This window comes from Typha latifolia, chromosome 8 (genome assembly GCF_019914945.1).
Source record: "Typha latifolia isolate L0001 chromosome 8, TyphaL0001v2, whole genome shotgun sequence".
Taxonomy (NCBI): Eukaryota; Viridiplantae; Streptophyta; class Magnoliopsida; order Poales; family Typhaceae; genus Typha; species Typha latifolia.
The window spans coordinates 2,887,509-2,898,351 of NC_133093.1; the positions used below are offsets into that span (position 1 = coordinate 2,887,509).

At 35.5% G+C, this 10,843-nt stretch overlaps 1 protein-coding gene across 6 annotated transcripts; it reads left to right on the forward strand.

Moving 5' to 3' along the window:
* Nucleotides 1–1,833: 1,833 nt before the first annotated feature.
* On the forward strand, nt 1,834–10,306 carry LOC140793832 (thioredoxin domain-containing protein PLP3B-like). 6 transcript variants are annotated; one of them, XM_073145564.1, is made up of 10 exons: nt 1,844–2,088; nt 6,557–6,617; nt 7,428–7,660; nt 8,851–8,922; nt 9,030–9,077; nt 9,169–9,311; nt 9,398–9,470; nt 9,549–9,610; nt 9,826–9,923; nt 9,986–10,306. In XM_073145564.1, the coding sequence occupies exons 3-10, from the start codon at nt 7,577–7,579 to the stop codon at nt 10,096–10,098; spliced, it is 693 nt and encodes a 230-aa protein (XP_073001665.1). In that variant the 5' UTR covers nt 1,844–2,088; nt 6,557–6,617; nt 7,428–7,576; the 3' UTR covers nt 10,099–10,306. The 6 variants fall into 6 exon arrangements, with proteins under 6 accessions (XP_073001669.1, XP_073001665.1, XP_073001670.1 ...); XM_073145567.1 differs by having other exon boundaries at nt 1,886–2,088; nt 6,557–6,627; nt 7,419–7,660; XM_073145565.1 differs by having other exon boundaries at nt 1,886–2,088; nt 7,419–7,660.
* The last annotated feature ends 537 nt before the right edge of the window (nt 10,307–10,843 follow it).

Here is a 10,843-nt window from a genome sequence, read left to right on the forward strand (position 1 = left end):
TAGCATATCTTTATTTCAGGCTCTCATTCTTGGTTTTGCAAAGTATAAAACTCCATAGCTATTAATCATGGAGCTTGTTTCCCACTGTATGATTCCATGGTCCCCTCTCTCATCTCTTTCCCTTTTTGCTATTGGTTCAACTCTCTAGTCGTCTACACTCCAAATCAATAAGAAAAGTCCTTCGCTTGTTTTAATAATTTTTTATTTTCTATCTTCTTCTTCCTTTTACTCCTCTTCTACTTGATTATGGTGGTTGTTAGTAAGGGTGGCAAAAGTTAATCCGACCTGATAATCTGACATGGAACCTAACTTTTAAGCAGGATATATTTAGTCTAATTAGGTTGGGTCATAAATAATTGTGTTCGTGTTTATTACCTCAACCCAATTTACTCTTTTATGACCCCACCTATCAACTTGTTTATAATTTACCAACCAATTTATCACACGATAGCTTGTTTCTGACTCGACTAACCCATTTATATCCAACTAACATATTTATGATTTGATTTCTCTTGCAACACGAAAAACACCCATTTGTAACTCGAATAAATTCTTTTACAATAACATATTTCTAACTTATTTATGATTCGTGTAACCTATTGAATAAACGAGTCGTATTCATGTATAGAAATTCTGAGCCATTTAATAAACATGTCGTTTTCATGTTTGTCTTATCATGGCTTGACTTGAACCTGATTTGATTCAAACCTAGCTAACCTGATTTGATTGCCACCCCAAGTTGTTAGGTCAAAACAGCTTGATGTGCTACAGTTTGCCATCAGTCTAATCAGTTTGAGGGCATGAGCTTGTAACTCCAAGTTGAGGCGTTAGATGGCATAGGATATTAGGAGTCTATTATTTTGGCCTTATGTGTCTGAGACAGTTCTAGGCATACTATTTTGCTGTTTATAAAATCTCAAGAACATTACATTATAACACATTTGATTAGCCTTTTGGATTGCTGAAACCAAATATTATTGGTAGCTAGTGATTATAAGCTCTGATCATACATTTAAATCAACCGGCGAAGGAGAAAGAGTTCTTTGGTCCAAGCTGCCTTTCATCTATTGTACCTTGGTAGCTTCACGAATTTTTTAGATCAATAGGCGAGATGTTTGTATGTATATGTTTATCTTGCCCAGTTTAACTCTACTGCAAGTTGCCTTAATGTTCATATAGATCCTTTTATTAATTTTTTAGAATTTTTTTGTATAATTGCTACCGAAAATTTTTAAAATATCATAATTGTTATTACATTCTTTAAAATATTAGAATTGTAGCTAAAATCTTTTGACTCTTTCGGAATTACCATTATAATTAATTTTTAATAGTATATATTCATAACAAATTATTTTGAAAATTAATTAATATGTAAATGACTAAGATAACCTCTTTTTTTCAAGTTTAGAGTGTAAGATATTTATTTAATAATTTATGCAAGGCTAAAGTAGTCTTTTTAGATCTAAATTGTGTTTTAATTATGATTAGTTAGATTTAACGAATGAGACGATATTTTTGAAAGAATATAATGATTTGTGGCAACTATTATATTTTGAAAAATACAGTGGTAATTATGTTATTTTGAATCCCTAATGTTTTTAATGTAATATCTTCTTTATGTTGAAGGTTTAAGTGACAAATATACCTGGACAATGATCTAAGAAATCAAGTATATGCAACAAACGGGGGTGAAAACATATCGGATTTAATATGACATGACCCAAAATAATTTATTTGTTCGGACCCGGATCCGGATATGAATACGAAAAAAAAAAGATTCTATCTAATTCGGATCTGAATAAGGGATATCCGTTTAACTACGTAAAATTACCCAACCAAACCCGTTACCACTAACACTAACCCAACCCCTGTCTTCTCCTCCCTTTCCCCAAATCGCATTGCATCCGCCGCCTCCACCAAAAAGTGAAAAATCTCACCGTCGGCCATCACCATCTTCAATTCCTCTTCCGCGCCGTCGCCTCTCCGCCACAAGCTGCGCTGACATATACACTCTCCGTTGGGTCACCAAGCTCCGCCTCCTCCCTCCTCGACCTGGTCGTCACCAAGCTCACCGGTGACGATAGGAAGGTATTACACCACAACACCTCTTATTTTGGAGGATTCATGGTATAGACTTCGAATTATCTAGTATGCAATTTCTCGATGATCTCCTTTGCTTGCAACTACTAAGCAGGAACTTGCATTTTATATGCCTAATTATAATAATTGCCATTTATAAGAAACCTGGTATATGGCCAAAGTAACTGGGAAATGTATGTTACAATTCAGTAGGTGAAGGCTGCTGAAATTTATGATTCACCTTACGTAGAGTAAAGAAGCTGTTGAAGGGCTTTGGGCCAGTCACTCTGTGAAATTAGATGATCGTACCCACAATTTTTGGACATGGGATTTTACTGATGGGGCATGCTTCTTGCCATCAGTTACCCAGATTACAATTCCTTGCTTCAATGGATTAAAGATGGATTGCTTTTTATAACAATAAATTATTATCTTGAATTTGATCTTAATATCAGCAATGTCTAATTTATAACTAAGATCATCAGTTATAAACTAGCTAATTGACTTAAGGCTTTGATGATTCTTGAGGTTAAAATAATTATCTTAATTTTATTCAGTATTTACTGATATGGAACCATTGATCCATCTTAATTTTGTTCATTATTTACCAAGATGGAACTATTGATTCATCTTAAAATAGTTTCAGCACTTTTTAAAACATCCTAGTTTGTATTTCAACTATATATTGAACTTCTAATAACCTATAAGCAGAGGGCGACACTTTTTTTGAAACTCTTAGTATTTTGTGTTAAAAGGTTATAAATTATTTTCAGCTCCAATCTGTATCCGTTTAAGATCCAATTTGTATTTGAAAATTATCCGATCCATACGCATAAATTATCTGTACCTGTTTAGTTAGGATACGGTTTTATTTTTTGCTATCTATCCAATATCTGTATTCGAATTCTTATCCAGACTAAAAATATGGATTCGGATGTGAATTAAGCACTATCTGATCCGTTTTCACCCCTATGCTCAATCTCTCTTCCATTGGCTGCCTGGAAACTCGATTGCTCCCTTATTGTCTTCAACGGTCCAACAACTCCAACCCCCTCAAGGCTCTACAACTTGCTTATCTCTCTCTCTCTCTCCATCACTCTCTTCGATAACTTTTCGACTCGCCCTCACTCCCTTTTCATCAGCTGCCATGAAACCCTAGTTACCCTGCCTATCTCTATCTCCCCCTCACTCTCTCTGATCTCTTCACTGTGCCAGTTACCGCCTCCATCCCTCTCCGATGTATATCTCTCTTCACCCGCTGAATGCTGTCTTTGACCTCTCCAGTCTTCACCCACCAGTTGCTACCTCTGTCGGACGTCGCCTCCGACTCTTCAGTCTTTACCTGAGTGAGTTTGTTTTTCCATTTGTCAGGGTTTCCTATCCCTATAAATTTCTAACAAAAAGGGGGAGTGATCATATTAAGCACAAATTAATTTAGGGTACAATTTTGGTGACACAATTGAATCTACTACAACAAAAGGATAAGAATGTAGTCAACAATCTAATTGATAAAAGGCAACCTTTATCTACCTTTTAAAGTTCACAAGTAAACTTCTAACTTTTTAATTTCAGATTTTTTTTGTCTATTGATCAGTAACTACTAGATTTGATTGACATCTTAAATTAGTATGCTCCTGATTCTTCAATCTTTATTTTTAGCACGATATTTCCCAATAAAAAGAATGTCAAACTTAGTTGAACTTTGAATTTCTTTCCAAGTATATATGAAACACCAATTTATTAAACAATATTAATAGTGAGCTCTATTAGGTACCTCTAATTGTTCGTGTAGCTGCCTGCACACTTCAATTTGCATTTGATGTGCTTCACTTATCTACATGGTTCTAAAATGAGCATGTAGTTAGTAAATTATACCATGGCTAGAAATGATCATCTGGTGGGCCATGTTGGGTTCATGCCGAACCTACCAGGCTAGTCGGGCTGAACAATCTTTTTACCATTCCTCCCGTGAGTGGATTGGGATGAGCTAGAATAGTCTAGCCTGTTACCGCCCACCAGCTCGTGAGAGTGTGGGCTTGGGCTAGGCGGGCCAGGCTTCGGAAACGTGAAATATTGGAGAAATTCAAATTATGTGGCTTAGAAAGAAGTCCTATGTCAGCCTAAACACACACCACTCAAACATCCGTTGTGCATAGGGCCTAGGTAGGTGACTACTTATCAACTGAGGACAATTGTCCCTATAACTACTTAGTAGGACTACATACTAGTTAGTGCTAGTTAGTACTTAGTAGGACCATTGACGATAAACTTTTGATCTTAGATTCTTAGTCAAAATTTGAAAAAGAGATGTGAAGTGCGACTTTGCCAGACTAGTTAGTACTTAGTAGGACCATCATGCACCCACCACAACCTAGAGACTAGTTAGTACGTAGTAGTGTGCGTGCGACTTGGCCAACTCAATAAATGGAATGATGTTTTATAATTAGATAAGTAGTTATACAAAAATAAATTTGCGGGCTTTGGGCTACGCTGTCGGATCAACGGGTAGTCTTCCGAGCTGAGCTGGGTGGGCAAAGAGCCAGCCCGTGTCGCCCACTAGCAATTCGGTCTCAGGCGAGGCCGAGCCCAAACCAGGTCCGGGCCAGATATGGGCGGGTTGGGCCATATGATCACTTCTAACTATGGCATAATGATGGAGTACATTTTTACCGTCTCTTGTCTATCTGGTCTATGATGTTCAAGTGGCTCATTGATGATCCATTGGCTTCAGTTGTTCTATTTGTTGTTAGGGTGCAACCTATAAATGGCATCAAGTATATTTTTAATCTTTACTTTTTCTCAAACCTAGTTTGAACTTAAGGGGAATACTCTTACGATTTTTCATATTTCCACTATTAGCTTGTCCTTGAATATTCTTACTAAGCCTGCATTTCTAGGAATCAGAAAGGCCCATGAGCCTTATGAGTGATTTTGGTGAAGCTTCTGCAAGAGGATATTTAATGTTAGCTGGTACCTTTGTATTTATCTTATTAAAAATGATGAATTTTATATTATTACACTTACTATCTGCTCCTCCAAGTTGATTTACTCTAAAACATTCGTCGAGCTCCACTGTCTATTTTTAATCTTGGCTCTCAATTATTATTTTAAGTGGATTAATCTAGTTTCTTTACCTCAGCTTTCTCTTTATGGTGTATGTACATTCTATCTCTTATTCACTTATACCTCTCTACTTGGTGTGGGTGCCATGATTTAAAGCTTTGGATGGATTGTGTACCTGCCTATTCATGTCTATTTCTGTTTAATTTTATGTGATAAATGAACATGTTGAGTGAATTAGAGTTTCTATTTAATTGCATGTACATATGAATTGTGTATGATCATGTTTATATTTGTATCTAGTTAATATCCGCTGATATGTATTCGTACTTGTTTAAGATCTGATCCATATCCGTTTAAAATTCGATCCATATCCGATAAATTAGGAGATGATTTTAAATTTTGTTATCCGTCTAGTATCTGTATTCATATCCGTATGCAAGTAAAAAGATGGATCCGAATATAGTTTGAGCACTATCCGATCTGTATCCAATTCATTTTCACCCTCAATCTGACTATATCATTTTGCCTATACCCATATAGATCACCTTTAACTATCTTCCTCAATTATTTTCATTAACTGTGTAGGATTAGTTTCATATTCCTATCTGGTTAATATTATATATATCCATATTAATTTAAAATCTGATTTGTATCCGTATTAGTTTAAATTCTATTTTGCATCTGGTAAATTTCTGTATTTGTTTTATCAAGATATGATTTTAATTTTTTTTATCCGTCCAATATCTGTAACCATAAAAAAAAATATGGATCTGAATATAACTTGGGCACTATGCGACCCTTATCTGATCTGTTTTCACCTCCTAAGCGTCATTTTGCCTATGCCCATTAAGAGAACCTTTAACTATCTTCATTAACAGTCATGACATGATTGAGACAGTTTTTCGACATATTTAAAACTTACAACTGCTATTGTGTTAGCATATGAAAGATCAACATTGTTTAAAGGAACATTGCAGTCCATGTTTTTGTATTCTTGGCCTCATCGGCAAATTTTTCTTTCCTCTCTCAATACCACTGTTTGTTTAAATGAATGGGAGTGTCTCACAGAATGCTTGAAATCCATGTGTTAATTAATAATTTGAAATCTCCATTTGCGACTACATCTTATCTGTGTCTCTGCTATTTATCCACCTCTTCAGTTATAGAAATGTAGCTAAACAGCAACACCACTACTTCCAAGTTTGTGCTCCCTTACTGTTTATTTGATTTCCCTTTGAGCAAGAAAATTGTTGGTACATTAAACATTTAATATTTGGATCACTTCTGAATGGCAAATCTTGTTGCAAATTAATTGTAGCTACAAAGACTTCTCAAAAGAAAAAGAAAAACCATAGCTACAGAGGCTCGATTATATTATTAAACGTTCACTCTCCTCTTTTTGCTATGTAACCAGGAAATCTCTACTGCAAGCAACTCTCCTCAGAAAGAGATTTAGAAGCACAGCAAAATACTTGGTGAAGCTCTGTAACTAAGCCTACCCCTTAAGAACTTCTAATTAGTTCACATGCCCAGATTTTGCATTCTCCTCCAGCTTAACAAATCTGCTCAGATGCCTCCTATGTGAAAATTACATTGTCCAGTATGGATAATATTTTCTTAGCTGTTACGTTGGTATTAATTAGGATGAGACATTTGAAACATTTAAGTTCTATAAAGTGAAGAACATAAGCTTCCTGATTGGTGATCGTGATGCAAGTTCATTTATACATAAGCTTCATTTATGCAACTTTTTTTATATTTGTATTCCTGAATTTAGTCCTTTTCTAACATGTGCAAGCTCATTAATACTTCGATTGCAAAAAGGCGAGTTTCTTATCTTCTAAGCATGGTAGCTTTTTATTAAAGATTCGGTTCGTATAAGTATTTGGTTAAGATCCAATCGATATTCGATATGTATCCATATCCTTTTAAGATTCGATCCGTTTAAAATCTGATACGTATCTAGTTTATATCCTTGTCAGTTTGGTTAGAAATTTAGAATATGGTTTTAGATTTTGCTATGCGTCCAATACTTGTATGTGAAACTGTATCCAAACTAAAAGATGAATCCGAATATGGATTGAGCACTGTCTGATTTATATCTGATCTATTTTCACCACTAGTCTAGACTCTAACTGGAGGTCCCAACTTGGGAATATATCATTATACTGTGGGCCTTCAATTGATCAACGACTATGGCTGCAAAAGAATATACCATTTAGAAGTAACTTTGTAGATGAGCTCTTAGACGTTTCCAAATTGTGACGACCTACTAGCTTTTGTAGAAAGGATTGTAGTAAGTATTTGTATCATCTCGGAGTCGCTTCTTCCCCAAAATAATAAAGCCCTTGAAGGACAAAGTGCTCCTCTTGTCATCCTATTTGGATCTTTGCATAAGAGAAGAAGGAGAAAGAGGAAGAGAAATCCTAGTGAGATGGATCCAGATTCGGTCAAATCCACCTTGTCCGGCTTGGCGCTAGGAAATGTGATGGCAGCGGCTGCTAGAGACTACAAAAAGGTACGATCTTTCTCAGAATATCCGCTGATTTATTTGCTCATGTGGCCTTTGCCTTGGTCCTTTTGCAAGATATGATCCATTTTATATTTTATCGTTTGATAGTGACGAACACCCATATCTTAGTTTTTTGATCATATCTTGTTTTCTGCTGCCTTAGTTTTGATTTACCTAATTCGGTCAGTAATATGCAAATCTATTTTTAACTTTATATGATAATTGCTCGTTGTTGTTGATCTATGAGTTCATGTAGTTGGTGTGAAATGTCTGAGTGGGATATTGTTGGATGTGAGAACTTATGGCCTTTTTGACATGATGCTTATGTACTTATCTGAATAATTTTAGCTCAGATTCGTGTAGTTAGATATTTAGGTATTCTGTCCAATCTTTGGTTCTTCTTTAAGCTGCTTATGACTTAGTGGGCCTTGGGAGATTGGTATGTAGTTTGGTTTATAGTTATTTTCTCCATTATACATCTGATTGCAACACTGAAGCTGTAGTAGATAGTTGTCTTAGCTCTCAGATAGAATAGGGGGTAGTAGTTTAGTGCTTCTGTATAGCATGTATATTATTGGATTGCTTTGGTCATCTCTCAGGATGATATCCTCTACTTGATCTATTGGTATGGCATATTTGATTTATCTCGGTTTATGTTTTCAGAAATCAGAGTCATTCATGTAGTTCTGCTTTTCTATTCTAGATATCTAAGAAATGGAAGATATTTCTCGTGGTTCTTCTCATAGAAGATTTACTAGTGGATTAAAAGCTATTTCCTGTTATTCTTGGTAAAGTTATTGATAAAATTAAGGTGTAATCATAGCAGGGTTGCAAGTAATAATATTTGAGGGCACCTTTATGGCCTATAAATTAGTTTTTAAGAAAACCTGAAACAGAAATCCTGTATCCCAAATTTCTCTTCTCAAAACTGTCCCAAATATCTCTTGAAGCCTTTTGATTTTGTGAATAACTAGCCACTTTGCATATTTACAAATCATAGATCCTCTATATAAGAGTATAACAATTTTTTTTTCCATGTATTATTCCAGCCCTCTCTTTATATTATTTCTTGTTCATTCATATCTAACAAATGCTGCCTTACTGGTACTGAATTTAACTCAGGATGAAATGCTTCATTTTTTTTCTTCTGCACAAAAGGTTGTCTTTTTTCTTATATCAATAAACTAATTTTTTAGGAAGTGTTAGCTAAAGGGAGGTCTCAGGCAACCTCTACCAATGAAGAAGTTGATCTTGATGAATTGATTGATGTAAGTCAAAATGACACCTGCTTACTATGTTTTAATAAAGCATAGATCATACTTTTGAGCTTAGCCTATCATCAAATTCTACCAACCTTGTCTTGTGTATAATTTAGGACCCAGAACTGGAAAAGTTACATGCAGAAAGAGTAGCCGCTCTCAAGGTAATACCGGGGTGCACATTTTGTTTATTTAGCTATTTGCAAGCATAAATGTTTCATCTAATAAAGTTGTGGAGAGCTCCTTATTTAACAGAAGGAGGTTGAGAAGCGAGAAGTCCTAAAAAGGCAAGGTCATGGTGAGTATAGGGAGGTATCTGAAGGGGACTTTCTTGGGGAAGTTACTGGTAGTGAAAAAGTCATCTGCCATTTCTACCATCGTGAATTTTATCGTTGCAAGTAACCTTTCTCCCCTTTCTCCCTTGACTTGTGATGATTGATTTCTGGTTCCACCCATAACAAGATGTACCACATACGTCTTGTAGGATTATGGATAAGCATTTGAAGGCTCTCGCACCAGTGCATGTTGCCACCAAATTTATCAAGCTGGATGCTGAAGTTAGTGTATATTGTACATTGCCATTTAGCTCATTCGTTGGTTGAAAGAGTGGCTAATCGTTTTGGTGCTTCATGCAGAATGCTCCTTTTTTTGTGACCAAACTAGCAATTAAAACATTGCCTTGTGTGATACTGTTCAAGTGAGTGCATTGATCCTGTTCTTTAAACTTTTATCACCTAAAATTCCAAAACAGCACATTGATACTCTCAACCAAGGAAGTAGAATTTTACATGTACAAAATTGTTTGCTACTCCTTTCTATCCATCATTTATGATTTTCTCACTAATATTTGTCCATGAGAGACGAGAAATGGTTGTATCTATCTTTGAAATTTTTACTTGCATTTCTCCTCAGGAATGGCATTGCCTTTGATAGGCTGGTCGGTTTTCAAGACCTTGGCGGCAAAGATGATTTCACCACTAGAGGCTTAGAAAATCTTCTTAAAAAGAAGGGTAAGACACATTTATCTTCTATCGCTTATCTCGCATATCAATGACTCACTTCCTTGGTTTAGGTATAATCTCTGAAAGGAAAGGAAATGGTGATGACGAAGATGGAAGTGATGATGAAGACCGCAGAAAAAGGAATGTTAGATCTTCAACTGTTCAGGATTCAGATTCAGATTGAGCAGCAAATAATCCCCTTTGTTATTAGGCCTTTTGTGCCTCACCTGGCTATATAACTTTCAAGAGATTGTTGTTTTGCCGTCGAATGCAGTTTATTTAATGCCTTTGTGAAATAATCTGATTCCTCTACTCTCCCATTTCTCCGCCGGAAGTACAAGAGTGAATAGAAAACCACATGGAATCATGCATGTTTTCATGTTTTGCTATTATTTTTGAATCGAATGGTTAATTTCTTTGGTTTTAGGAAGGTTAAATACAATTCCAGCTGTCAGTTTTTGAATTTCCTATATGTTAAGAGGCTGCTACAGTTCAAAATTTGCTAGGGTTTAATGATAAGAAAGACAAAAATTACTTAGCAAGGGTGTTAAATGATAAGAAAGGCAAAAAAAAAAAACGTTGTTTTAATATTTTTATTTGCTTATCCAGTAGCTCTGGGAAAGTTGTTAAAGCAAAAAGAAATCTTTCCGAATATTTTGGAAAGCAAAATTCCTGCTAAGATTTGAAGGCTTTCTAAAGTTTCAATCTAAGTATGCTATAGATTATACATTAGGTTATAGCTCATAAGAAGGTACTGGATAAGCAAATTATAGATTGAAGTAATGTAGATAGGGTTCCATCCGGGTGGAAGATCTTGTGCAGATTGGTCTGAGTGCATCATATCAATTTCATGCACACTGTAAGAGCCTTGCATTCTTTTTAGGATGTGATCAAAAGTAGTTGGACATGCACAATAGATGCATTGACAT